This window comes from Necator americanus, chromosome IV (assembly GCF_031761385.1).
Source record: "Necator americanus strain Aroian chromosome IV, whole genome shotgun sequence".
NCBI classification, from domain to species: Eukaryota; Metazoa; Nematoda; class Chromadorea; order Rhabditida; family Ancylostomatidae; genus Necator; species Necator americanus.
Window position 1 is genome coordinate 37,986,772 of NC_087374.1, and position 26,924 is coordinate 38,013,695.

The window sequence follows — 26,924 nt, forward strand, 5'->3', positions numbered from 1 at the left end:
AAGTAGGTCGAAGAATCTCAGAATAGGTTCGAAAAATAAAATCTTAGCCAGTATGATATATATGTATATTGTATTTGTGACATATAAATAATTATACTGGATATATAAAATAACAGCACGGCTGAAGCGTAGTCGGTCTGAGCTTCCACTGTGACTGAACGATCGATCGCTGGTTCGAAACCGTCCTAGTGCGAAGCGAGTTCATCCCTCCGATGTAGATGAAATGGTCTCGGACATGTCTGAGAGGATAAAAACTGTGGCCTGTGTACATCGGTTAGCCTCAGCAAGTCATTGTAAGGCTCCACTCGTTCCTCAAACCTCAAAAGATCCTGTAGTGAAGTTGAACGCCTAGGTACAGCCCCATAGGGACTGATCAACCCCGTGCCCCCGTATCTTTTATATACAATCACGATCGAAAAAATAAATAAGTTATGAAATCCAAAAAGATCGTTTATAGAAATTTATCTGCATATAAAATTCCATCCAACATAGGCTACATTCACTTTCGGAGGATTGGATGAAGCAAATCTTCATACTGTATCTTTTCCGACATGTCGGAGAGAAAAAATAGACATAAGACATAATAATAGACAAGGTAAATAGACCCAAAAATATTTTATTTGCACCAAAAATCTTTATAGCACAAGATAATGCAATTGATTCAAATATTAGTTTCTTTTTAGTTTTTAGAACAGTAAACAGAACAGAACAAACTGCAATATTCCCCCCAAAAAAAACTAACAAAAATTAAATCGGCATAAAATGCAAAAACACTACCTTGTAGAGGAATAACTGCGCACTTAAGGAATATGTTACATAACGCTAAACTCTTTTTCCCTGCGCGAGATTTTAAATTTGAAAAAAATGAACAAACAACAACAAATTCTGCAACAAACTAATATTCTTATCGGAAAAATTTGTATCCACAATCCGAATTCCTTCCATCCAGAGATGTAGGTGGAAGAGTTACGGAATAGGGGCTTAAAATTCCCAAGTTATCGACCAAATTCATCCGGATAAAGAGTTTTCAACTATTTTCTAAAAATACATGCACCATCTTAGAAGTTGAAGAGAACATTGAAGAGGATCTTTCGAGGTCAAGTGATTATTGAGTTTGCGGTACAAGGACATCTTCTTTGGACAGTAGATCAAATGCAAGATCAAATTGAGCCCAAACAGCATTATTCAAGAAGGCGATGCAAATTCTGAAAAAAAAACAATCGTTTTATATTTGAGAAAAAAAAACAAATTTCACTTGCATTTTATCGGGAAAAATTGCAAATTATCAAATATAAATGAAAAATTTTCTGCTGTTACTCACACGTAAACGAATGCAAGTGGAATATCTAGAAATTTTGTTATACATATATGGTCCTTCCATGGATCATGGATCCTTCTGTTATATGGTCCTTCCGTGGATTATAAAAATTTACTGTTCCAGCTGTATGAAGATATAACGTACAGAGTAAATTCGTCAATCCGAGAATGAGTGTCTTGAAAAGAAAAATATGTGTTTAGCGACGTGTCTATAGAAAATTCTTCTTTGGAGATAAATCAAAACTGTGGTACCTGAATCACGAAATGAAAATTCAATTTATCATTCTGTAAAATACGTCTTTCGTTCTGAAAATAAAATAATATAGTTGTAAGTGAAATTTTATACAGCGCTAATGCAATTTTATCCTTTGTACGTTTACAAATGAACGAAAAAAATCATCCCACAAGTTTGCAGCGATCCGTCACCTGAGCATACCTCCATAAAAGCTCACAGTTTGGATCAGTGAATGAAATCGTGAAGTAAATATTCCACATTCTACAGAATTTAACGCAAACGCATTCGATCAATATCCACATTAAAATCACCCATTAAAATTCAATGCAAAAGTCGATTTCGGAACAATCAAAACTTTTGCTGCGTGAAGAGAAGAAAAAAAGAAGTGTGATTTGAAAAAAGTTGGAAAAAGTGTTGCGTTCTGCTTTTTCATGTCATTTATAGTACGCTTCAAATGTGTTCAACTGGGTCACCGCAACGCTCGCGGGTGACCGCGACGCATCTGATACAGCGCGCCCTCTTCCTCCACCTGGCACTCAGTTCCCCTTTCTCTCTGCATTCACACTCGTAGACGGATCGCTGAACCAATTAAAGACATCACCCCACGAATCTGAGGTGGTACGGATTTCAGGTGGAGAGTTCCTATACGGGGTCGTAGATTATGGAAAAGAGGGTTATTCCGTCCATTTCTTCCCAATTGCCGTAAAAAAACTACCCGGAAGATGCGGCCCAAATGCTCCTTGATACGCAGGCTCAGCATCTTTCCAGTTCCTCCTATATAAATAGCATGGGAAGTTTTTTGGATTTCCGTCAGGAATCCATCCGTGAATAACAGAAATAAGTGCTTATCAGTTACTAACGTCTTTATGCCGTTCGTACACTCTGTGAGCTATACGATTGTCCCACATGCAGTACGCCATTACGCTATCTAGTGTCCAGACATCAGTACTTAAAAGCACTGTGCAATGCGTAGACCAGAGACCGATCTGGGTAGCACTCTGAAAGCACGAGGTACACCAGCCCTGACAGTCGCTTAAACTGATCAGTTTCTTTTCCTTTGTGGAGTTTTTGTGTGGTATACTGAGAACGAAATCGAAGCTTGGCAAGGAAAGAAAATGAATTTGAAGGATATGCTAAAACTCCAGGACCATTTTTACCAAAACTAAAACATTACCTTTTACCTTTGCTAAAAATTTTACCAAAACTTTATTGACACAACAAGAAAACATAAATTCAGTTCACAATGCCGAGGTTTCAAGAATAGAGGATTCCGAGATTAAAACTCGTATTATTCTTACCGAACCGTCAAGTATACCGGCTTCCAACATAAATCGTTTTGTATCATATGTGTCCGACGTGTCCATAACCTCGTGTACTTTTGTAAACAACAATGACAAAATATCTGTTTTCGCACTACTTGATAAATAGAAAGAAATCAGATATCTGCAATGTAAAATAATCAAAAATACGCAAATAAAGAATAGAACTCGCTGGTGAGAACAGTCGTTAGGATCTAGGAAACTCTCTCTAAAGTTGTAATCTGTTATTCAAACATACATATGAGAACACCGTTGATAATTGCGTTGACCTTACAAACGAGCCTCTTTTAATTGCACCCTAGGGAACAAACGGCTACACAGGACAACGACTGCCACCTAAGCACCATTGAAATGGGACGCCGTGAATCTCCCATTGTCATTGCTTCAGCTCAGCATCGTTTGACGATTGCAAATGCGTGTATGTCTTGGCCAAAAAATGACTTGCGTGGGCTAACGCGACGTATCAAGTCGGTATTTTTATCCTTCTAGACAAGAGTGGTACCAATTAATTCCGGACGGATGGAAGGCTCGGTTGAATAGAGGGAACTTTGAACCATCGACGTACCGCGCAGTCACAGCGGGACCTCTTACCGACTTCGCATGCCACGTCTCCCGTCTGACAATGGCTAGCGTAATTGTGTTCGCCCGCCACAATGTGAACATCAGTTTTTCAAATTCTATGACACTGGTACGATAACCTCATAAAAGAGTTTTGAACGCCGTGAGATGAGCATCCTTATTCAATGTTTTCAGTCACTTTTTTCCAGGACGAAAGCAGTTGATAGTGACTTGACATGACTTACTTAGCTCTGGCTCGGGTGTAGTCGTCTGACGTGTACCCGCATCTTCGTCTAGTAGTGCATGAGTAAAGAGCATGCTAAAGTCCTTCGATCATCAGCAACAGCCAGCAGAGAGAGCCCATCCATTCGTTACTGTACCATTACTTGTGGAATCGGGGTCTCAATCGCTTGTGGAATCGGGGATATTTCAGCTTAATTAAACGAAATGTGGTTGCCAAAGACTACATGCTCCTTCCGGGCATTTTACGGAATTCGGTATTTGACCCAACCCGTCCTAATACCAATACCTATTTCTGATTCACATTACGAAAAGCTTACAAAGAGTCACCTAGACATCTAGGTCTGAGGTAGAATGTTCAGATGTCAGTTGCTTACTGGGAATAGCAGAAGCACATGACGAGATTTCTCCTCGAACTCAACTCAGCCACTATTGAACGCATCTGGCTGCATTCTACTTCTTGGACCGTAACGCAGGTCTTCACGTCACATCGGACACTCGTCATCGGGTTAAAGAGATAGTTCCTCACTCTCCGTAATGCATTGATGTGGCTCCTTACATTACTATTCACACTATTCGTAAGAGAGTTTTCTTTGGTTTAAAAGGGCAGAAGGTGTTTCGATAACGTAAAGGTTGACATTGAGTTGATATTCAAACCCCAATCTTCTGATTCAGAAGCTGTAAACCACAATAATGACGTATTGCTTTCACTAGTTTCTATGACAAACATATATTCGTGTGAAATTTTTTATTTAAGATGACTGAATGTCAAAAATATAGACCTCTCCATGTAAAAGTAAATCTTCCTCAACCCCAGGAAGACTTAAAGCAGTAAGCTCTCTTGAAATTAACGCTTTATTTGTGTCAAAATACATCACCCTGCAAGTCCTTATAACCAACCTTCATTGATTAGCAAAATCGTTGTTTACATTACACATTACATTGAACGTTTGAGAAAAATAAACAAGAAAAACGACACATCTTTTTTTCATTACAAAAAACGCTTTCAGGCAACCACTCTGGAACAGCGAGAATGAGGCGTCGGATTAGTATGCACCATTATCACTCCAACTCTTGCAGGAGTGAATTCTCGGCAGCGAATCATCCGCAACATTTCTGCGCGAACCGTCTTATTCAATAAACTGATGCAGATCCTTAAAAAATGCATTTGAAGCGTTGAAAAAGAGAGCTAAACACGTAGATCCTCATAAAGTTTTTTTTTTTTTTTAGTTAAATTGAATACCATAACTCGTAACCCACACGTAGGTAAACGCAAGGATTATATCGGTGTATATAAACATAGGATCCATCCGTGTAATTAGAGTTTGTGTTCGCGAGTAAACACAAAAAGTGACACATCCATTAACTAGTCCAAGTATAAGAGTCTTAAAAAGTGGTATTTTACTGCGGCGTAAATTTTAAAGATCACTTCTTGAGGTTATCTTATCTTATCTCATCTTTTCATCTTTGTGAATCTTTGAAGAGATTTGTGGATTCGTCAATTCCATTCTAATGACGTTAAAATCTTTCCATATGAAATTTACAACAGATTTCTTCCGTCAAGGCGGAAAATACACAAAATGGTGCTAACGCTGCTTCTCCCGCTCGCTGCTGCACACGATGCGTACGCCTACGCTCGCATACGTTACACGTTGTTAGGTGTCTCGTGAGAAAATTCAATCTAGAAGACCGCCCACTATTCTTTAGGACATGATCCCTTTCCCATGATTCCCATGATCGCGATCATATTCGTGATCTGTGTACACTTCCACATCAACACTATCTTTTTGTGGAAACACCCCAACATCGTCAATTCTTATATATTCTGTCTCGGTATTCTGTCTTCAATTCGTATATTCGTCATATTGCTACAGTCTTACTCTTTTACTCTGGCTCACTAAGAGTATCATCAGACATTCAAAAAGGTATACGTAGATTGATTTTTTATTAATTTTCTTAACCTGCTGTCGTTCTGATCCTACCTGACTCTTAAAATTCTTCTCTAAGCTTCAAACAACTTAAACGTATATTGCAAGAATGACGGTACATAAGGGCCTATGCACATTCTTAAACATTTCCTATAGTTGTGTCCTGTTCTTGTGACTTATAGTTGTTGTACGTGGTGGTCTGTTACGTTATCAATATTAGCAAATGAGGTAAATACTAACCGATGTCTTGTTCTTCGAGGCTCTGACGAAGGCGATAACGCCAAAACCAGTAAAGAGGCCAGTAAAGACCAACACCAGTCTTGGCTACAGCTCAAGGAAACCAGTTTAAAAAAAAACTACGTATTCAACATGCGAAGATTCAAAGACAGTCGAGCATATTTAGTAATGTATTATTGCTTTTCAATGAAACATTAATGAAGGTAATGGGCACTTAGCGCGGAGCGGGAACATAAGTTACATGTTTGAGTTTGAGGTAGTTTCGTGGTGCCCAAATGGGTAATTGTGTGATCTGCGGCTACTATTTCACTCTGGAAAGCTATGTAAGTCTTATTGAATTTGAACATAAAGTTGTAAGGAAACATGGAACTAATGTTTGTTTGCAGTGGGTCCGTAAATGTCACATCGGGCCGGAGATGAGCCTTTCCACTGGTGCTGGAAGACAAATCCTCCCGCTACTTTACGTTTAGTGATTCTCTGTAGAATAAGGTGAATGAAAAAAACTTCAAACGTACCTGTATCATAAAATAGAAATTCCTCGTATCGTAATGCAAATTTCTCCTCTGAAAATAAAACATCTCAAGAAGGAAGAAGTTTGCCATCAATAGTTTTAAGATGAATCGAACCGTAGGAGCAAGATAATCTCATTCTTGTGTAATTAAGCTCAAACAAGAGCAAGACGCATACTGTATCAAAAAAAAAGAAAAGAAAAATCGAACATATCGAAACAGTAAGCTAGTTTTTCATTCATTTCTCAGTCACCGACGAGCACAAATTGTTATAATTAATATAGTGATTATGGTAACTAATTAGTAATTATGGAATGCATGTGTCAAACTACCACACGAAGCGGAAAGTGGATGGTTCATGCGACACTTGTTCCTCACGTGTGTCAATGGTAATACTGTGCCATTTGCAGTATTAATGAAATAGCAACGGTGAGTGACAGTGCAGGATCGACACTCATTATCGGTTCTTCAGTGCTTATGCAGTATATAGCACTGAATTATAGAATAAAGTAAAGGTCTGAGAAGAAATTTTGGAAAAGAGGCACTGAAAAACTGGAAACACACTGGAAACTACTGGAAACATTAGGTTTTTGAGAATGGAGAAAATATATTTCAAATCTTACAAGACCCTTCTCCATTTATTTCGAGGGATAAACAAAGTGTAACCTACGGCGTTTTTTATAAAATAATTCAACACTTTGTTTTTCACGAATACTGAATTCAACATTTATGAAGAAAATAATGCCGAAATTCTCTTCAACCTCTATACCGCTGATTAGCACAGCCCCGCTGTGTTCAGTTCGATTCATGCCAAAGAAAATTATTCGATTAATTATACAATCTCTCTTGTTGTAGCTGATTTTCAGCACAATCTACTTAAAGGCATCACCCCACGAATCTGAGGTGGTGCAGATTTCAGGTGGAGTATTCGTATACGGGATGGGAGACTATGGAGAGGGGGTGATTCCGTCCATTTCTTCCTAATTGCCGTAAAAAACGGCCCAGAAGATACGGCTTCATTCGTTTTGGCGCACCATTTTGTACAAGAGTTTCGATTGGAGCGCGCCAGTCTTGTGCGGCGCCGCATCCTCCGTGCCGTTTTTTACGGCAATTAGCAAGAAATGGACGGAATCACCTCCCTCTCCGTAGTCTCCCATCCCGTATACGAATACTCCTCCTGAAATCTGCACCACCTCAGATTCGTGAGGTGATGCCTTTAATTAATTAATTTTGCGTTGTACTTACCTTGCGAATTCGGGATAAATACAAAGTAACAATGATGTCGACAATGATAGAAAATAAAAGCACAATTCCAGATAATAGGTAGTTCAGCACAATATGAAATTTACGACAATCATTGTTCACGTAGAGAAAGTTACCAATACCAGGGTCAAACAGATAAACACAACTAACTGAACTTGAAACGGTATGAGTGAATCACGTTAATTCAGCAAAAAATAATTATATTCTTCTACACATTATTATATAGTTTTCTGTACATTCACATATATTATATTACGTTATATTATATTTATTATATATTCACATAATAAGCAGAGGTCGAATAAAAAGATACTAGCCTTTGACAACAAATGAAATTGCCAAAATCTTTCATTTCGTTGATACTGTACGGCTGCTCTTCACATTGTTGATATTGATTTTGAGTAGTTCTGTTTTGTAAACAATTTTTTGTGCATACAACTACAAACATAAGGGCAGTTGTATGATTGAACACATCAACAAAAGACTGATCGCCACTAAGAATCTATTTTCCTTGCGGCGGAAATTTTCCCCTTCTTGTATCCTCACTTATAACATACCGTTTTGGCAACATTCTAAAATTATAGTGGAGATTTCACTACACAAAAGCCGACTTTGCTGAGATTGTAAAAAATGTGATGGAATTTCAAATGAAACAATAATAAAGAACAAATAGAAAATCGCTAAAGTTTGTACTCACATTGTTGGAATGCATAAATAAAAAATATTGGTGTACAGGCAATAAATACTAGCATTATTATTGGTGCAGTTCTTCGGGTTGTAAAAATTTTCTTATATTTCACTGGTTGAAAAACCGCATACGCCCTATTGAATGAAATAACAAAATGAAGTATTATCAGGACGAGTTGTTCGTACATCTTAAGGGCTCCCATCAGATAAGAGAAATAATGCAGTCCTGTAGTGTAGAATCGTCTCCTGTAAGAAAAGATGTGGCCAGTTGTCACCGTCTGCCAAAAATTTACCATTTGAACATACTTGTATGGACCAATGGTGTAGCAAAGCATGAGAAAACTAAATCCTGTGTCGTAAATAATTATTAATAGGACTATGCAGCAGTATCCAATATTCATCTTCACTAGAGTTGGTGACGATGACTTGATTTTGAGGAGACAACGGAATGTTAATGCGAGATAAAAGAGTATAATCAGATCAGCCTAAAATGTAAACAGAAGGGCTTTTGTGAAGCATGACAAGAGTAATAAATGGCTTTATATTGACAGTTGAAACGGAAGCGACGTCCTGCAAGTTAGATTGAAGAGAATAGTATTCGTTTTTACAGTGCGATCTATGCGTGGAAGACCACAGCTCCCATAAGAAATTCATTGCGAAGAAAATGGCTGACAGTATACCGTTTATTTCCGACGCGATTATCGTTGGCATTCGGCGTAATCCGAGCGGAGCCAATCTCGAAGAATCCGCGCAGCAATTGTGGAGGTCTCCTCCAGCAGTCTTACACGCAGACGCCTCTGTGACCGTATTTGCACCACACCGGAGTGAAAATTATGCGCAGATGACGATATGAGTGAGAATGTGAGCATATGTGTTGTTTCTTCGGATTACGGTAAGAAATGAGGCGATGAATATGAATAGGAGAGACGGCTAGTCAGTATGTGTCCGAGGGAAAGAACACATGAATGGTCAGGGCTAAACCACCTGATTCTACGGTTGGATGGTTACAGGATGCGGCGGCACAACGAAACCGGCTTTTATCCTGAGATCACGATATTGGTCCCTCAACCTTTGTAATATTCCGACGCGCAGGGTTCAGAAGGCATTTTGGATTTGCAGTCCAAGTGCCTAATGATAAATCACAAAGAGGAATGCCTTTCTGGTACACTCCTACTGGCCCTCATACCCATTTGCGGCTGTTAGATAATAGCGCCAGCTACCCCACCGATGTATGTAGCGTATGTAACAGGACCAGAGAAATCCTCCCACCTCGATCCTAACGAACAATCCACACTCCTATTTGTAGCTTTCAAAAAAAGGAATAGGAGTTTTTTGTTAGGCGTATAAAGCTGTTGAACAGATAAATCACTTTCGATCACACCTTCTCAAGCTCAGAAGAAGGAGAAGACAGCTACAAACATAAGAATGAACCAATCTGTCTACGGCTCAAGTAATAAGTAGCGTATAATGATTTTCACGTTTAAGATCGAAATCCACAGCATATCATAATCCAAAGCATAGAGTTCGGGTGGTTTATTCCGGTGCGGTTCCCTTCTCTTTTCTGTATTTCCCTGGTCGTCGTAAAAAAATGGCATGAAAAAACTTAGTTTGTTAGAACGCTTTTCTAATTACACACTCCTGTCCTCTCATTTGCCAAATCACTTGTTTCACCCGAAGAGGGTGGTAAGAAGATATCATTGATCATTGACTGCTCGCACTTGGATGCGGCGCGTGCACACGTGCGTTACAACTGAAATCGTCGAAATAATCGACGGGGAGACGTCGTTTTTTTTTTAAAGAAAATTAGGGAAGGATGATCGAAACACGCTGGCTTTCGCAATTTACTCTACAAACTCTCGGTTTTTGCTGTGGATACCGCATCCTGTCGAAATAATGGTACACTGGCCTTCAAACAACAAATACTGAAATGCAACAATTATGCTGAAGTCCATTGAAAATCAAACATGAAGATTTTGTACTCTTCCTTACCGAGCTTTTGAGAATACCAACCTCCAAAATAACTCTTTCATCATCATACATTGATTGAATATCTGAAAGGTGGTGAGTTTATGTGATGAGTTACAGAGAACTTTAATTTGAAATCTCACTATGAATTTCAGCTGTGCTTTTTTGGAACAACTTCAAATAACTCACCTCTCAAGTCAAATATAGGAGATAGGTTCAGCGATCAGTGAATACGGGATCTAAAAAATCTGCAAAAATTAATCACTCTCTACGAGATACATTAGAAAACGCACGGATCCCCTACACACTCTCCGCTCCTCTCAGCAGCCTATTCATTGGTTTTACTTGAATAGTCTGCGAAAGAGGCATCATTAACCTTCGACCACCCGCTCGTGGACGCGGCAGAGCCTGAACACCACCGGTGGCCTGGGGCTCCGCACTGCGTCAGTTTCACTACACGCTGCCTTTAAGAACATTGCACGGCGCATAGATCTCATTCCCCTTAGGTGACAATTTGCAAGAACGCGGTGATTCACCAGTCACGATGGTCTAAGCGACTGGTCGCTGTTCTTTGTTTTCCTGTTTGGAATTCTTATGTAATGTGTTTAGAACAATATCGAGGCTTGACAAAGAGAGACGAAGAGTTTGATGGAATATGCATTAGCATGAAATCCCTCGAACAATTCTCAGACCTTTGATCAAGACGAGTTCGTCGAAATGTCAGGTCACTGTGCAACAGAGTTTCACCTAAAACTCAATGACAGAAAAAGAAAACATTAATCCGGTGCACAATATGTTTTAAGAATTGAGGACTTCAAAATTAAAATTCGATTTATTCTTACCGACCCGTTTAGTATGCTGCCTATCAAAATATATCGTTTTCGATCGTATATGTCGGACGTGCACAAAATCTCGTGTGCTTTCGTGAACAACAAAAAGTTTCTATTTTCGCTCTGTCTGATAAAAAAAATAGGAAATCAGATGTCTGAAATGTTAATGTAAAATACGCTGATAAAACGTAGAACTCAATTGTGAAAAGAGCCGTTGGAATCTAGTAACTGACTTTTTCAAATGATAGAATGTCCTGTTGAAATATATGGAATTACAGCTGATAATTGCGTTAACCTTACAAACGAGTCTCTTTTAATTGCACCCTAAGGAACAAGCGTCTGCACGGGACAATGACTGCCATCTAAGCGGCTTCAAAACGCGACTGTCGACTAACACTATCCACACTATAAACATGGTGACACCAGCCTAACAATAAAGTGTCAAGGATAAAGTGTCTTTCGTTAATGGTTAAGCAACGCGTTAATTTCAATTCAGTTGCACTTCCACGAACCCATATCTAGCCTAAAGAAAGACTTGCGTGAGCTAGCAGACGAAACAATTTGGAGTTTTTATCTTCCACGAAGTCTAAGTCTGGCACCAACTCACAGAAGCCAGAGGAATGAACTTGGTTGACTCGAGGGAACCATCGACCGGCCATGCAGTCACAGCGGAACCTCTTACCGACTGCCGATCACCTGTCTCCCGGAAGTCTGACAACGGCTGAAGTAATTGTGTTTGACCGTCACAATGTAAACATCAGTTCTAAACTCTATGACACTGGTACGATAACCTTATAAAAGTTGGTTGAACGCCGTAAGATGGGCATCCTTATTCAATGTTTTCAATCACTTTTCTCCAGGGAGAAAGCAGTTGATAATGACTTGACTGACTTAGTCGACAAGTTCGGGTGTAGCCGCCTGAGTTACCTCATCTTCCTCGAGACGTGTCACGCTCAAATAGAGCATGCTAAACCTCCTCGATCTTCATCAAGAGCCAGCAGAGAGGGAGAGCCCATCCATGAGTCACTGTGCCATAGCTTGTGGAAGAGGGTCCCGCATGAATTGCATCATCGACACTAGATGAGCCGAACACCATAGGTCGACAGTTTCCGGCAGTTCAGCGTAATGAAACGAAAAATGGTTGCCAAAGACTCCACGCTCCTTCCAGGCACAATTTTACAGAATTCTGTTTTTGACCTAATCCGTTCAAGAGCTTTAGTACTTTAGTTTTATGACACACCTGTAGGTGTTTTCAATAAATAAATAAATAAATATATCCTCCATTTTTTTGATTATCTTTTGCCATCTTTCTGGAAATCGCATAATTCCTCTCCCGTAGAACTTCTGGCGTTTTTCGGCAAAACGCTGGGCTACATAAGATTTAAAATTTCTATTACAAACACATTCATGAATGAGATTTTTGATCCGTGACGAAGGGAGGTCAAAATATGTGGACCTCTGCATGTAAAAGTAAATTTTCCTCAACATGAGAATTGGTGAACCAGTAAACTATCTTGAAATCAGTGTTTTACTTGTGCAAAAGTACACCGTGCTCCGAGACCTTAGTAGCAATTTAATTTTTCGTTGACTTGAAAAAAATCCTTGCTTACATTCCACATTACAGTAAACAGTTGAGAAAAATAAATGAGAGGAAGGACACATCTTTTTCATTGTGCAAAACATTCCTGGTTACCACTCTGGAGCAATTAGTATCTTTCACTTTTACTGTAACTGTTGCAACTGTGTATTCCTTCCTTCGACAGCAAATCATCCGCAACATTTCTGCGCGAACAGTCTTATTCAATAAACTGATGCAGATCCTTAAAAATGCATTTGAAGCGTTGGAAAAGAGAGCTAAATACGTACATCTACGGTTTTTTTAAAGTTACGCTGAATACCAAAACTCGCAACCCACACGTAGGTAAGCGCAAGGATTATATCGGTGAATATAGACACACGATCCATCCTTGGAAGTAGAGATTGCGTTTTGTGAGTAAACATACAAAATAACAGATCCATAAACTAGTCCAAGTATAAGAGTCTTAAGAAGATTGTGGTATTTTATTGCGACGCAAATTTTAAACAAGAATTTTTGAAGTCACTCGTCATCTTTTTGTATCTTCGAATAGATTCCTGAATTTATCAGTTCAATTGTAAATGCCGTTAATTTTTTACGGATTTCGTGCACACGGCTGGCGCGCTCCAATCGAACAAAAACAGAAAAAAAAACGTTGTAGAAAACAGCGTGCCAGAACGCTCGAAGCCGTATCTTCCGGGCTGTTTTTTTACGGCAATAAGGAAAAAAATGGACGGAGTCACTCTACTCTCACTCCAATCTACTATGCCGTGTACTAGTACTCCACCGGAAATCCGTACCACCTCAGATTCGTGGAGTGATGCTTTTAACGTAGTCGCTATGTTAATCGTTGATAAAATAGGCTTAAAATTTGTCTGTTCAGATGTGAAGAGATTTGATCGTTTAGATTGTGAATTGAGTGGTCCGTTTCAGGCTCTGAAGAGGGGAAATTTGCCGAAAAGTTTTTTTTTTATTTCAAAATTAGCTCTATTGTATTTTTGTGTTCTACTGGCGTCTAACGATGCCGATTCCTGTGACTTATTCTTCCCATTCACGTGCTTTCCGATCCGAATATTCAGCGATCGCGCAGTTCCACCAACATATTCGCTTCTAGTGAAGTTGCTACGTTAGTGGTCAGAAAAAAAAACTATGTCTAAAGTTCGCCTGTTTAGTTGTGGAGAGATCTGTCCACTTAGATTGTGAATTTGAAATCGCTCACTTTAGACTCTGATTTCCCATACGTTAGCCAATAAAATCAATTAACAACCTCGTTTTCAGCTCACTAAAAAAAAAAAATTAAGTGCACTTCGACTTCGTGTGGTTCTTCTGTGCGGAAAAGAAAAGGAAAAACGACCCTTCACCTATTTGTTTGGTAACAACTTATGCTAGACTATTGATTTTTTTCCTGACTGTTGGACTAATGTTAAATAAATGAATCTGAAAGGGATTGTAAGAAGTTACCGATGATTACAGTTTGTCGTATGATCAAGCGTGAAAATCTAACTTTTACGACAAATAAGGTTGTTACAACAAATTAATAACGTCCACAGAAAAGAATTCCTAAATATAGGCTTTGCATAAGTCACTGAATTCTTACCGAGAACAGAAAAAAAAGCTGTCTATTCATTTGTCAATATTTTAGATAATCCAGAAAACTTTAACATTGACATCAATATAAACACATCACTTTCTGCGAAAAAAAAAGTTATTTCAAATGTTTTACTTTGAAATCATGACAAACACATCACACTGCGGAAAAAAAGTTATTTCAACAGCTCATCGGCTAACAAAGACCGCATGTTTGTTGGCATAATTCCTTGAATTTGTAAGACATCCCACCTTCACAAAATCCTTGCGCCTGAACCTCGGCGCATCCTCCAATCATGTCCTGGCACAACTAAAAACTCAGCTATCTACTTCATGGGTGAAAAAAAACGACGAGAAAAAAAAGAACAAATCACTCACTAATTTTGAATGGAAAGGCTTGCAAGCGACCGCCATATTGAAGTGGAGGAGAAAGGAAAAAATCGGGAATAGATAGTAGATTCGCATTTTTACCATGTACCTTTCACTCATTTAATCACGTCACGCGCCCTATTTATACTTCGTCAAAAATTTGACGATATTTTCTGCTGCTATGAGTAATGTACATCATAATAGGAGCTTTTCGCCGAAAATTGGAACAGTGATTTTGCAACTTTCCAATCATACGTTAAATATACAATAAGTTGGACAAAAGTAGACTCGAATCTCATAAGGAATGAAAAATTTCCAATTGTATGGGAACATACATCAGCGCTTTCGTTGACTTATTCGGCATTACACTGAGCGTTAGTGAAAAGCTGGAAAATGAAGAAAAATGCCGAAAACTTCGACTGCTCGGGGATGTGTATGCATGAAGTGTTAAGAAAAAAAAAGGAAAGAAGCAAGGAATTACTGGTAAAGAAGCTACGGTGCCACAAATCACACACTACAATGAAGTTCGAGAACTTGAGCGAATTTTAGTCGGGTAGGTGGATCGACCCAAGAGGTATCAATATTTCTGAAGAACCACAACTTGAAAAATTAAAAAGGATCAACGGGAAAAATTAGAAGTAGAAGTCTAAAACTTCCAACTTCTCTCTTGTAGAAATCAATTAAAACAATCCCCTCGTTTTATTCTCAGGATTTTTTTTTAATCGAGTGGAAGACCCTGCATAAAACAGTGGTATTCATAGCTACCTCAAACAAGCCAATAGTGCATAGCCCCTATTTTTGCTGCCTGTGACACTGGTTTAGAATAAATATTTTATTTGAAAGCAAGAGTAGTTTAAGTTTGGTAAGGTTAATGTCCCTCAACTTTTTTGATCTTTCTCCGTCTTCGAATCAATAATTTTTCGACGAAATTAAGCCGAATACATTTCAGAAATCCCTGAATATTCGCAAAAAATCAGAAATTGATAACTTGCAGAAAAATGGAACAAATAGTACTTGTTTGAATGTCACAAAATTGAAGCAAATTTTAATAGAATTGTGAAAGTTGGGCCTTCCTTGAATCTTGTAATAACAATTGCAACTTGAATTTAAAAATAATAAAAATAAAAGTAATAAAAATGACGCAGAACACAAGATTGTTATATATTATCCTATCCTCCTATCATATCCTTATTACGACCAACTTTTTGGCGTTGTTGCCGTTTTTGAGACCCTGGAAAGTCAGAACATTTGTATGATACCCTCTCAACTCCCTCATCCAGAATAAGTTATCATCCCATCGGAGACTACATCCGAAACCAAGAACCGAAAGAGCACAAAAGGTCGCCCTTGTCATATCCAGTCGAATTGGCGTGACATTAGCGGACCTCCGCGCGATAGAATCACTCTGCTAATACTAATCAGGATGCAATCCACATATGTACCCGCAGATCAAACCTGTACGCTCAGCTGGTCAAGTATCAAAACCTCTGGAACCTAGACTTTTTAGGGCAATTTTCTCTGAATCGATAGTTTGAATTGAGCAGGATCGCGCCAATAATCCGTGAACTAATCCACACCCTTCTGTGTTCATAGTCAGATCTCAACATTGTCAATACCTTTTGAGGTAATTTTGAGGCACGTTGCCTCTGAAGTCAGAATAACGGTAATTTGTTGACTGTTGGATGTTCTCGGCCTTGTCCACAACGTCCCTTATGCTTCTTGTTGATATTTGGACATGTAGAACAATCAATACCTAATCGCAACAACAATGTTTCAAGTAAATAATGTTGATATATTAATAATGATAATATTTGAACACTTTATAGACGAAATAAGAGGTGCCTGAGAAGGGTAAGGGTGATCCGCGACTTTTTTTTTATTCCACACGCATATGCTAAAAAAAAGGCAGAATAAATAAAATAGAGGATAAAATTGAAAAATGGATCGTTTCGCCTCTACCTAGACAATCCAATTTAGGCATTTTAAAGCAAAATGAGGCAACTAGAGGATAAAGGAAATTCTAGAAAGTAGAAGATAATCGGTTCCTTACTTCAGTCCTTTATCCTCATTCCTTGCCCTAAAACCAATAAAATTTTCTTAAATACGTATGTATTCACACATCAATGTTAAAGAATTCTTGTGAAAAGTATCAGGAAGAGCTCAACAGCTGCTGTTTTTTTTACAGCGTAAATAACCGGTAAATTATCAACAAAAAATTCATAGAATGCAGGAAAATAGGGCTAACTTTTTTCTATTAAAATTTCTATGTACTATTTGATTTTGAGAGGTATTTTAAGAATGTGAAATTTTTGTTATCGAAAGTTTTCCTTCCGGACCCGCAAGTATTGACGAGAGACAGTTGTTTCTCAGCAGCGTTGTCACTTGGCTCAGTCACTTTCCGTCATTGATTCATTTCCGCCATCGCTTGATGGATTGATAACTATTTTACTTCCTTGAAACCAAAAAGAACAGTGAGAACGTAACCGCTTCGACCTCTCCCCCTCCTGCTCCAAGAAATTCCCGACACCGAACAGCCAAAGCTACTTTTTGACTGTGTAAGGATTATAAGCGTGAAGAACGAGGTTCAACAGAAAAAAAGATGAGATCTGTATTGTGGTGAGAATTTCTATTTATTTTTATTATGATTTTTTCATGGTTCCAATGGAGTTTTTCAAAGTTTTTCGTGTGAGAAATATAAATTTAGTTTAATTTATGGTTATGAAATTATTTTTAATTATTTTTTCAGAAAATTTACAGTTCTTCGCTTGGGAAATAAAACTGGAATATTCACATATGGCATGGTTAGCTTTTAGCACGAACATGGAAAAGTTTTTAAACAGTATCTATGGATATATTCTCACTTGCATATTTCCTAAATGGGATCCACCCGAAATATTTCAAAGCTTTTTCAGCTGCTGCTGTTATCCACAATGATTTCCTAGTTGTTAATTGAAGACCAGCAGAAAATCGGAAAAAAAAAATTTACTCATGGAAAAAAATAGATTATCACAGCATATATCATCAAATATCCACAGTAAACTCATTTACGTTCACTCCCCGTGTGGATTTGTATCCATGACAAACAGATCCACACTCAAATCAATTTTTTTCTGCCTTTTACAAGTTTATATAAGGAGTATATTTCTTTAGAAACTGCGAACGCCCCTTCAAAACTAGAAATATCCAAGGAAACATCATAAAAATACCCTTGAGGCACACGTCAATGTCTGGAATTCTATTCTAGGTTCTCGGAAATTCCACACTTTGCCGACAACGACGTATTGATCCATCCTGGTTTCTTTAAAGATGATGAGGGGTTCCCTAAGGCACGACGATCTTCGATGCTCTTCTCTGACCACAAATCGTTCGTGTTTTCGAGCCTCGTCGCTATATCTGTGTATGTCAGCGCTATGAAAACATTGATTTATGCCTCATTCCTCATCCGGCTCTAATCTAACTTTGTGCTCTTTTTTCTAGGATAAATTTTAGTTAGAAAACATTAACAACATGGAGTTAAAATGGAATTCTATTCTATACGATCAAGGTAAGTTTGAAAAGTTTATAGAAATATTCGACTCACGGATTTTGACTAGATTTCGTCGTGTGATTTCGATTTAAAAAAAAAAACTACTTCTAGCACAAATAATAAATTTTTAAAAAAATTACTTTCAAACAACCACTCTTGCAGCTCTGAAGGAATCTCGCTTCACAATTCAGGGATGTTTTTGTTTACAATAATTCACGAATTGTTTATTATTGATTTCTCCGCTTTTTTTGATCCTCTAGTGCTGTATATGTGTAAATAAATAAAAGTAAACAACCTTTTCTTCCTCTATTTCTGAAAAAAAACTCCTGTAATCGCTACTATCTTGGTTTGTAGTCATCAAATTTGATTCTTGAGGTGGATTATTTGTTTCCTATTCACACAAAGTGCAAATATTTATTTTTAACGACCTATATTCCAAACGGTCCCCTTCAGAACATCCCCTAAATACCTCAAAATCTAAAATTTCATCGCTTCAACAATGTGATGTAAATATTTTCTCATTGTGCGATCTATGCATGGTGTTTTCCGCTCAGTTGTCGCAGTCATCAATAAATTTCGTCAACAAAACAGCGCTAGTCACTGAATGTTGTCATTACAAAAAAAATTATAAAAGTTTTAAATAATTAATATTACTAAATTAATCAACTAATATTATTAAATTACTAATGATAATTATAATTATATAAGTTTTAAAAAATACTACACGAGCGAAAAGAAAGGGGAAGACCTTCACTAGGTGATAGTGCTTAAATTATCTACAGAATGAACGTGGGAAAAGCTCAAAAATTCTCAGGAAAAATTCTCTCAAAAATATTGAAGGGTGCTGATCTAAACACTTACACTAACCAACGGGAAGAAATTCGGAATATACTCGGAGATTCAGTGCTTTTGTCCTCTTCCAACTGTGCCTTTGAGGGGCTTTTACTTGAAAATCATAATTTTAAAGGAATCCCTTGTTTTTTTTCCTCAAGATTGGAGTTGGCTTTTTATCTTGATTTCCCATCTGTTTGTTTGCATCCATAAGGCATCCGAATAAGAAGTGCTCTAGTCCGCTGCACACTCGAAACGAATCAACTATCTGACGCGGAGACCTCCTCCTCTTCCTCACCTCCTTCCCTCACACATCGCATTATTTAGCGGCACTGCACTTTCGCGCACACCCACTCAATACTCGTTGTATATTTAGGTTTGGATTCCATAACTGGATATCTGGATATTCTAGGAATAGAAAAGAAACTTACCTAATGCTTTCAATTAGCATATCAGATTTATTTTTTGTGAGAATATTACACATATTCAAAAAAAAGTTTGACCATTTTCGACTGTCTTTGAATCTCGTGTCACGTTGAAACGTAGTTTTTAATTGATTTTCTTAAATTAATTTAGGATTAAAGACGATCAATAACAATCTTGGCTACAGCTCAAGAAGATCAATCAAAAAGAGTATTTTTTTCTCAATCCATTCATATCGAAATTTGTGTCCGCTATAGTTTTTCCCCCAACTCTATTGATTATCATCTTGCATTTTCAACGAAAAAAAGCCCTTGCTTCAGCATAAAATTTTCCTACCTCATTGAGAGAGCAAGTAGGGAAAAAAAGTTCTCTTTTTTGAGATCCCTTGTTAATTTCATTCAATACGAATGGAATTGTTCAGTCTAAGCGTTCTTTATGGACGTGCGCAGCAATAAATTTCACTTGGTTGCCCTTAATTTTATATCATTATTTATTTTTTTATAATCTTCTATCCTATGGATTTTCGTTGAAGTCGTTAATTGTTAATAGGCAAAACAGAGTACCACTCGTGTTTATTTATCAAAATATTTCTTTCCATTGGGCATCTTAATGGATGTTCACATTCTTGGATTCTTAGGTGTTCTCACTGTTTCTGAAAGAAAAGAGTTATTGGAAAACAAAGTATGCAAGTAGAGAGCAGATGGATGCATTCCAATAATCCTTCCTTTCATGGGATCCCCTGGACATCAGGAGATCCATAAAAGAAATGGATAAAATCAGCATGGGAGGAATACTGACTCAATACAATATTATAATAATATCTCATAATATTTCTATTCTCTTTCTGATATTTTTGCTTTTTGCTTAACGAAAAATTTGTAAAAATTAAATTTTTTTCACTGCTAGTTTATTTCCTTATTTATTTTTATTCTTTGCATTTATTTCCACGTATCTTTGACAAAATCTAAAATCTTCCCTAATTTCTATTTTTATTTTGTTTTATCCCTTAAGTTGATTTAATAATCCTAATAATTCTTATCTTAATATCTTAGTACTTTAATAATTAAAAAGTATAATAATACAGAGTTTAGTAATTTTTGGAAAAATATGAGCGTTAAAAGTTTGTCGCTTCCCTTGAAGATCAAGCATTGTCTCTCAATTGTGTGATTTTTCTCGTCATCCCGAAATTTCGGACAACTTATTGATCTCAGCTCATTCGCCCCCCCCCCCCACTCCATCGTATCTGTCCGTCCTCGTTTCTGCTTCGCCTGCAGCAGCAGCCATATAACTACGCCATGCGTTATCAATCAAGCCATGTCATGGTCGTCGTCTGTCTGCGTACGTGACTTCTCACACACTTCCAGCCGATCGGTCTACGGTATTTTCCCGCATATGTGCGTGTCTGCATACGCATATTGCCGCTACATCCGATACATTCAAGTTTTCTACGTGATATTCGCTAATTCGACTGTAATGTCGTAGTTTCTAGTCTACAGTATTCCGATGATCGCCCGCTCGGCGGTTGTTTTGGCAAGCCTACGTGACTTTTTGAAGTTTTCTTCGAACACCACAATGGCTTTGTTATTGCTGTGAGATCACAAGAAAATAGAGGTTTTCGTTGAAAAAGCTAAATCTTCGCGGAAATTCAAAAAGATAGAAAGGGAACTATTGACTTCAATAGTGCTACCGTAATAATACAGTATTATATGGTTAGTTAGTATTATAATAGTAATATTCGATCATTTCATCTCAGTTGGTTTTAATCAGTTTCCTTTCCCTACCGACGAACCTCTGAGAAGACTGATTCAAGAAAAAAATGGAAATCGTCTAGGAAAAGACGAAATCATCCATAAATTTCTTATTTTTAGCCTCTAATCCTATTTATATTTATTGCATTTTGTTGTTGTTTTTTTTCTGGAGTAACCGAAGAAAATCTTCGAATCTTTGGATCATCAAAACATTTCTTTTTCAGCAGATTGTATGGAAATAAATATAATTGTAATTATATAATTATAATTATATACAATACATAATTAGTTATATTTTAATCAATTTAATTTGAATTTATTAATTAACTAATATTCACACCATTAAAAATTTTCTATGTTCACCTGAGAAAATCTAACGTTTATAATACCTGAAAACCAGAACTTACCAGAAAATAGATTTTCTCGTAAGTTTCTTCAAAATTTCGTCAGTATTTTCAATTCATAGCAACCTGAGTCCTAGGACTAGCGATTCGATAATTCATTACATCTACGGAAGAAGATCATTGATTATTCTGCAGACTAAATTATTGATTAGAACATCTTTTTTATTAAACAAATACATGAAAAAGAATAAAGAAAATAAAAATATCAGAAAAGACAGGAAAGAAACTTATCGGATAGCCTAATAATTTATTTTTGCAAAAATCGTACATGAGAACTCATTCAAAGAATATTTTTAGTACATTAAAGGAAAAATCTTCTCGGATTTTAGTTTGCATGCCATAAATTCAGTGCTCAGTTTGTCTCAATGCTCATTTTCATGTCATCTGAAGTTGACCTGCAAACTTCTCCACAACCATAATTTTTTCCGTAAATTTTCTAATCTTTTTAATTTTTTTTTTTTGCATAGATTTTTGAGTTTTTTTTTCGTGGACTTCTTTGGAATTTTCTCGTCACCTATCGCTAAGAACAGAGAACATCCATGTTCCCAGTGCGGCTGACCTTGGGATGACCTCACCAGCTTGACGCTTTCTGATCAACAACTCATAATTGTATACGTAATCAGATGTGTCGATGCTGGTGGCATAATGACCGTGAGGGTTTTCACGTGCGCTCACCTTACCTTCCTCTATAAGAGGTAGGTAGTTCTGCGTCGGCTACGTTGACCGACATCTTTTTTTTAGATCCTTGTTTATGTGCCGGAAGGGGAGACGGGGCATTTTTTGTTTACATTAACCTAAGACTTCTAAGACTAACCTAAGAGTGTGTTTTATGGGATTAATGTCGTATAATAAGAGCGTAAATGATTATTTTCTTCAAAGTCCTCATCCTTAATCCTAAAAAATTCCCCTTGCTCTCAAATCCACTAGTACTAGTGCCGATAAAAGTGGTAGAGTGCTAAACGGGAATGGCTTTAACGCTCTGCCCGCCTGATTCTCCCGTCATTCAACGTACACTTCGTCGCTGTTTACTATCGTGGATTGCTAGCTGCTCGCTGTTGGGAGGGAACTATGGTCGATTGTAGTCGTACACGTTTGTCACTGCACTCTTTCCCAGTTACACTAAACTTCCTCTACTGTTTATTGGTTATTATTTATCTCTTTATTTATTTATTTATTTATTTATTCATTCATTTATTTAACAACCGTCCACTTTGTACTGTTTATCGTTACTGTTTATCTCCTTATTTACTTATTTATCATTAATTTATTCACTCTTTATTTACTTATTTACCATTTATTTATTCATTTATCTATTTATTCATCTATTATGCTATTATGTATGTTTATCTATTTATTCATCTATTTACTATTATTAATATTATTTATCTATTATTTCAACCGTTAGACATCTCACCAGTACTCTTTGCTTCGGGATTATTCCAAAAAAAAAAAAAATTCAACCACCAATTTATCAATTTTTCCTGTCTATTAATTTTTTTCTTTTTTTCAAAATAGTAAACCCTGTGGGCTGATATTGAACGAAAGATAGAGCTTGAAATAAGTTCCTAACCGTACTCTCTACCATCATAACTATAGGTTGATTATGTTTATTCCGGTTATTTTGGATGGTTAAACCCGGAAATGGATTTGTGGGTTATTTATTTGCTCTACTATGGATTATCCGTAATGAAAACCTAGTAATCAATTATATTAAAGCTGGCAAGTTTCGTTTTCTAATCAGCTACGACGCGCAGTAACTTCACCCCATTGCTGAAATTGAAATTGAAATTTGCTGTTTTATAATTATTATTCTTGTGCCAAAAATTTTGTGATTAATTTCTTTTGCAATTCAATTCTAAGCACAAATTTATTTCAACACTGAAATACTTGCAAAAAAAAGAATTTTAAAATATCGGGAAATGTTTTGCCATATTTCTCCTCTCAATAAGCGTCCATTACTGTTGTGATCGAGGAAGAAGAACGCAGAATAAGAAATAAGAATAACAAAAACTGAAATTCCTCTACATTTCCCTTTTTTGGCTTAATTTTAAGGTTCGCGTATATAGTTGGTCCTTATTTTCGTACTAGTAGTCCATATACATCAACCATAGCTGCAGCACTGGTTTTTCTATGACCTCTTCTCTTTGGTTTGAAAAAAAATGAGTAAACAAATAAACAGTGTACGTTGCGACATTTTACTAATCTAACTAATCGAAAACCTCAAGAAAAATAAGTAGCTGAAGAAAAACTTGAAAAAAATAAGTGAACTGCTTAAACGATGTTGATCACACCTTTTTTACGAATCTAATCGAAAGCTTCAAAACTTCAAAAGAAAAAAAACTCGTTAATCACCTTCGGCATGAACCGTGAAACCTGTTCCTTGTAGGAATCCATGAATCTGTGCGTAAGTCATAGTACATCATTCGCTGTCGTACGGATTCAATTCTCTTTGTTGCAGAGAGAAACCATTTGTTAGTCGACGACATCGCTATGGCAACGAAAAGTCGTTTTAAACTACGGCGCAGCTTTTGTTCCCCACCCGGAAAACTTGTTCCACACCCGAGAGGAAAAGAAAACAGAAAAGAAAAAGAGAAGATCAGAAAACTTCCATCAAAGAGCACAGTATTATTCACCTAACGGCCATGAAGAGAACGATTCCATACGATTTGCTGGATTCCTCCTGGCTGGATGGATTCATCGTCGACACACGACACGATTCACGTGCGATGCACGTGTCGTGCGACTGTTACGGCTCTGCTCCTCTCCACCTCGACCACGACCACGGCGGCGGCGGTGGCGGTGGGGGTTCCCCGCCCCGCCTAGCGTTGCGGGGTGGCTCGTTCGATGAGCGCATTCGTATCGGCGCACTCACGTCATTCCTGAGGAGGGGGATATTTCTATTCAACCAGGATGGTTACTAGTAACTGAATTGCCAAATTTAATGCGTATTATTTGGAATATTGCAAATAATACATATATTTGTTTGGTGTATATTAGTATTTTTATTTAACATTTTGTCGTTCATCATATAATATATTGATATTTATTATTATATTGTATATTACTATGTTATATATTATTATATTATGCTATATGTTATATTATTACATTATATGTTGTATATTAGTACGTATATACATTTTATCATTGTATTAGTACATATTAATACATTAGTATTAATATAGGTAAATTCTAAAGGTAAAATTTGTTCTTCTTTGAAGTACTGGATTAGAATCCTTCAATATAATTCCCTCCCGGCTTTTTTTTTTCTTTAAAAGTAATTATCAGTAATTATAGACATAATTTTTCTCCAACTTTATCTTTCTTTCCCTTTCAGCTGTCTTCTCGGTCATTTCTTCTCTTTCCTCCATTTTCATTACTGCCCGTGTCTTCAGGATTTGGAAAATTTCCGCAAATTTCCATAAGTCCCTCAGTTCTTTCCGCTGTTGATTTCTCCTGGATCTGATCACTGCTTCTGGATCCGAATTCGAAGCCTCGTCCTTTGTTGGGAATATCTGATTTCTCTTTCCGGGTATGGTCCTCAAATAATTGATTAATGATGGACGTGACGTCTCTTTACGATTTTGAGAGAAATTTCCTAGCCAGTTTCCGGGGTTGGGAGCGAAAAAAATACCATAAATAAATAAATATCACATCTTGTTTTGTGCGGGTTGGTTTTTTTCTCTACAAGGGCAGATGAACATCAATCTTGTCGATTTGGATTATGGATATTCGGATTGGTTCGGTGTCAAATGAAAGTCCAATTTCCTCCAAGTCCCTTTTCCTGAGAAAGTGAACAGCTTGCAGCGGTTTCTCCCTGTTTTTTCTAGAATAAATTTGAGCGCTGTAGCTGATTCTCACTTTGTTCTCCTGTGGAAACCGGTTTTATTCAGGCATGTCCAGATTTTTCTTTTCATGTCATTCGATGGCACGATTTTCAACACTTGGATAATAAACAAACACATCGCAGAGCCTACATTCTCCCTTTTTTTAGTCTATGTAAACATTCAACAAATTCCTTTCCCTGCTAGGAATTTTTTGATCTCTTTTTTGATCGGAAAAAAGGAATTTATACCGGATACTATATAGCATTCAAAAATCCCCCTTATTTAAATTTGTTTTTTTTTTATCTTTTTCTTAAAAATTCAGAAAAACAATGAAGTAAGGAACTAAATTGAATTATTAATGATATTTTAGTAATTATAGTAGGATGTGTACTCTAATGCTAATATCACCGAGAAAATAAAACAATTTTAGGATGTAAGCTTTGTTTTCAATGTATTTGGCCTAAAAAAATTAGATTTGAAAGATGCTGGGGAACCGTAGCAAGTGACAATGACATAAAATGATATCGCACAAACATGACATGATAAACAAACAGACAAACACCAAAGCTAAGCGCTTTGTTATCGATCGCTGGCGTTGATATGATGTAAATCGAGTCGGTCGAGGCGGTGTTTCTACGTCTTTCACCATCGATTTCGTCCGTTCGTTTGTTTGTTTGTTTGTTTGTTTGTTTGTTTTCTGTTCTTTTTTTGTGGAAAGAAAAAAAACATCTCGGTTTTTTTTAAACAGTGGACTACGTTTTCCGAAATAATTTCTCTCCGACGTCCCTACTAATTCGACAAGCATGTCTATCATCTATCGAGTGATCATCGCGCGCGCGAACATCATACATGATCTACGGATTTCGTCGACGCGCGATGATGCAACGCGCGTCGACGCCTCTCCATCCATCCGATCCAGTTCACCACCACCACCACCAACATCGTCATTTTCTGGTTCAACATCGCTCACTCACTCGTTCGTTCGCTCGCTCGCTCGCTCGTGCGCGCCGTCTCACAGACCATTTCTGTCTGATTTCCGTATTCCATAACGTGTCACTTACAGTATTCCCACAAATAACGTGTTCTCTTTTCTTTTTCTTTTTCTTTTTTTTTGCAAATTTAAGTTTCCTTTTACTAACGAGCGAAACCGGATTAGAAAGCTCGTTTCCTTCAGTCTGCTTCAGGCAGGTTTAGCGCAGTCGGTAAAAGGTTCGGCTGCGACTACACGGTCGATGGTTCGGAGTCGCCTGTGTGCCAACGAAGGATTTGATCGACCTCTAGATTCTACCAAGCTTCGAAACGAATCTGAGCTGAGGTCGAATGCGTAGGCGTATCCCTGTAGGGATTGATAAACGCTGTGCACCTTTATCCCTCACCCTCTCAAACCTGCTAACAGAAGTTTCTCAGTGCGTGTCTCTTTTTCACCTGAGGCAAATTACCGTAACATTTAAAGGTTCAAAACATGATATTAGCTTGTATACGGACTCCGGAAGAGCAGATTAGCAGGTTCGGAAAACGGAAGGATCGAGATCAGCTCCGGAAACA

General features: G+C 37.4%; 2 protein-coding genes across 3 annotated transcripts; one reads left to right on the plus strand and one right to left on the minus strand.

The window, feature by feature from the left end:
- Window positions 1-1,105: 1,105 nt before the first annotated feature.
- Window positions 1,106-14,740, minus strand: RB195_003948 (uncharacterized protein; the record flags this gene model as incomplete). 2 transcript variants are annotated; one of them, XM_064201839.1, is made up of 5 exons in its annotated part: window positions 1,106-1,205; window positions 3,437-3,569; window positions 5,838-5,927; window positions 14,504-14,561; window positions 14,630-14,740. In XM_064201839.1, 5 exons carry the CDS (start codon window positions 14,738-14,740, stop codon window positions 1,106-1,108), a joined length of 492 nt encoding a protein of 163 aa, XP_064057719.1. The 2 variants fall into 2 exon arrangements, with proteins under 2 accessions (XP_064057719.1, XP_064057720.1); XM_064201838.1 differs by lacking the exons at window positions 5,838-5,927; window positions 14,504-14,561; window positions 14,630-14,740 and adding an exon at window positions 3,675-3,747 and having other exon boundaries at window positions 3,437-3,548.
- An 11,442-nt stretch (window positions 14,741-26,182) lies between these two features.
- RB195_003949 (uncharacterized protein) lies at window positions 26,183-26,707 on the plus strand (the record flags this gene model as incomplete). The annotated part of the gene is made up of 2 exons (XM_064201840.1): window positions 26,183-26,355; window positions 26,554-26,707. The coding sequence occupies 2 exons, from the start codon at window positions 26,183-26,185 to the stop codon at window positions 26,705-26,707; spliced, it is 327 nt and encodes a 108-aa protein (XP_064057721.1).
- Between the last annotated feature and the right edge of the window lie 217 nt (window positions 26,708-26,924).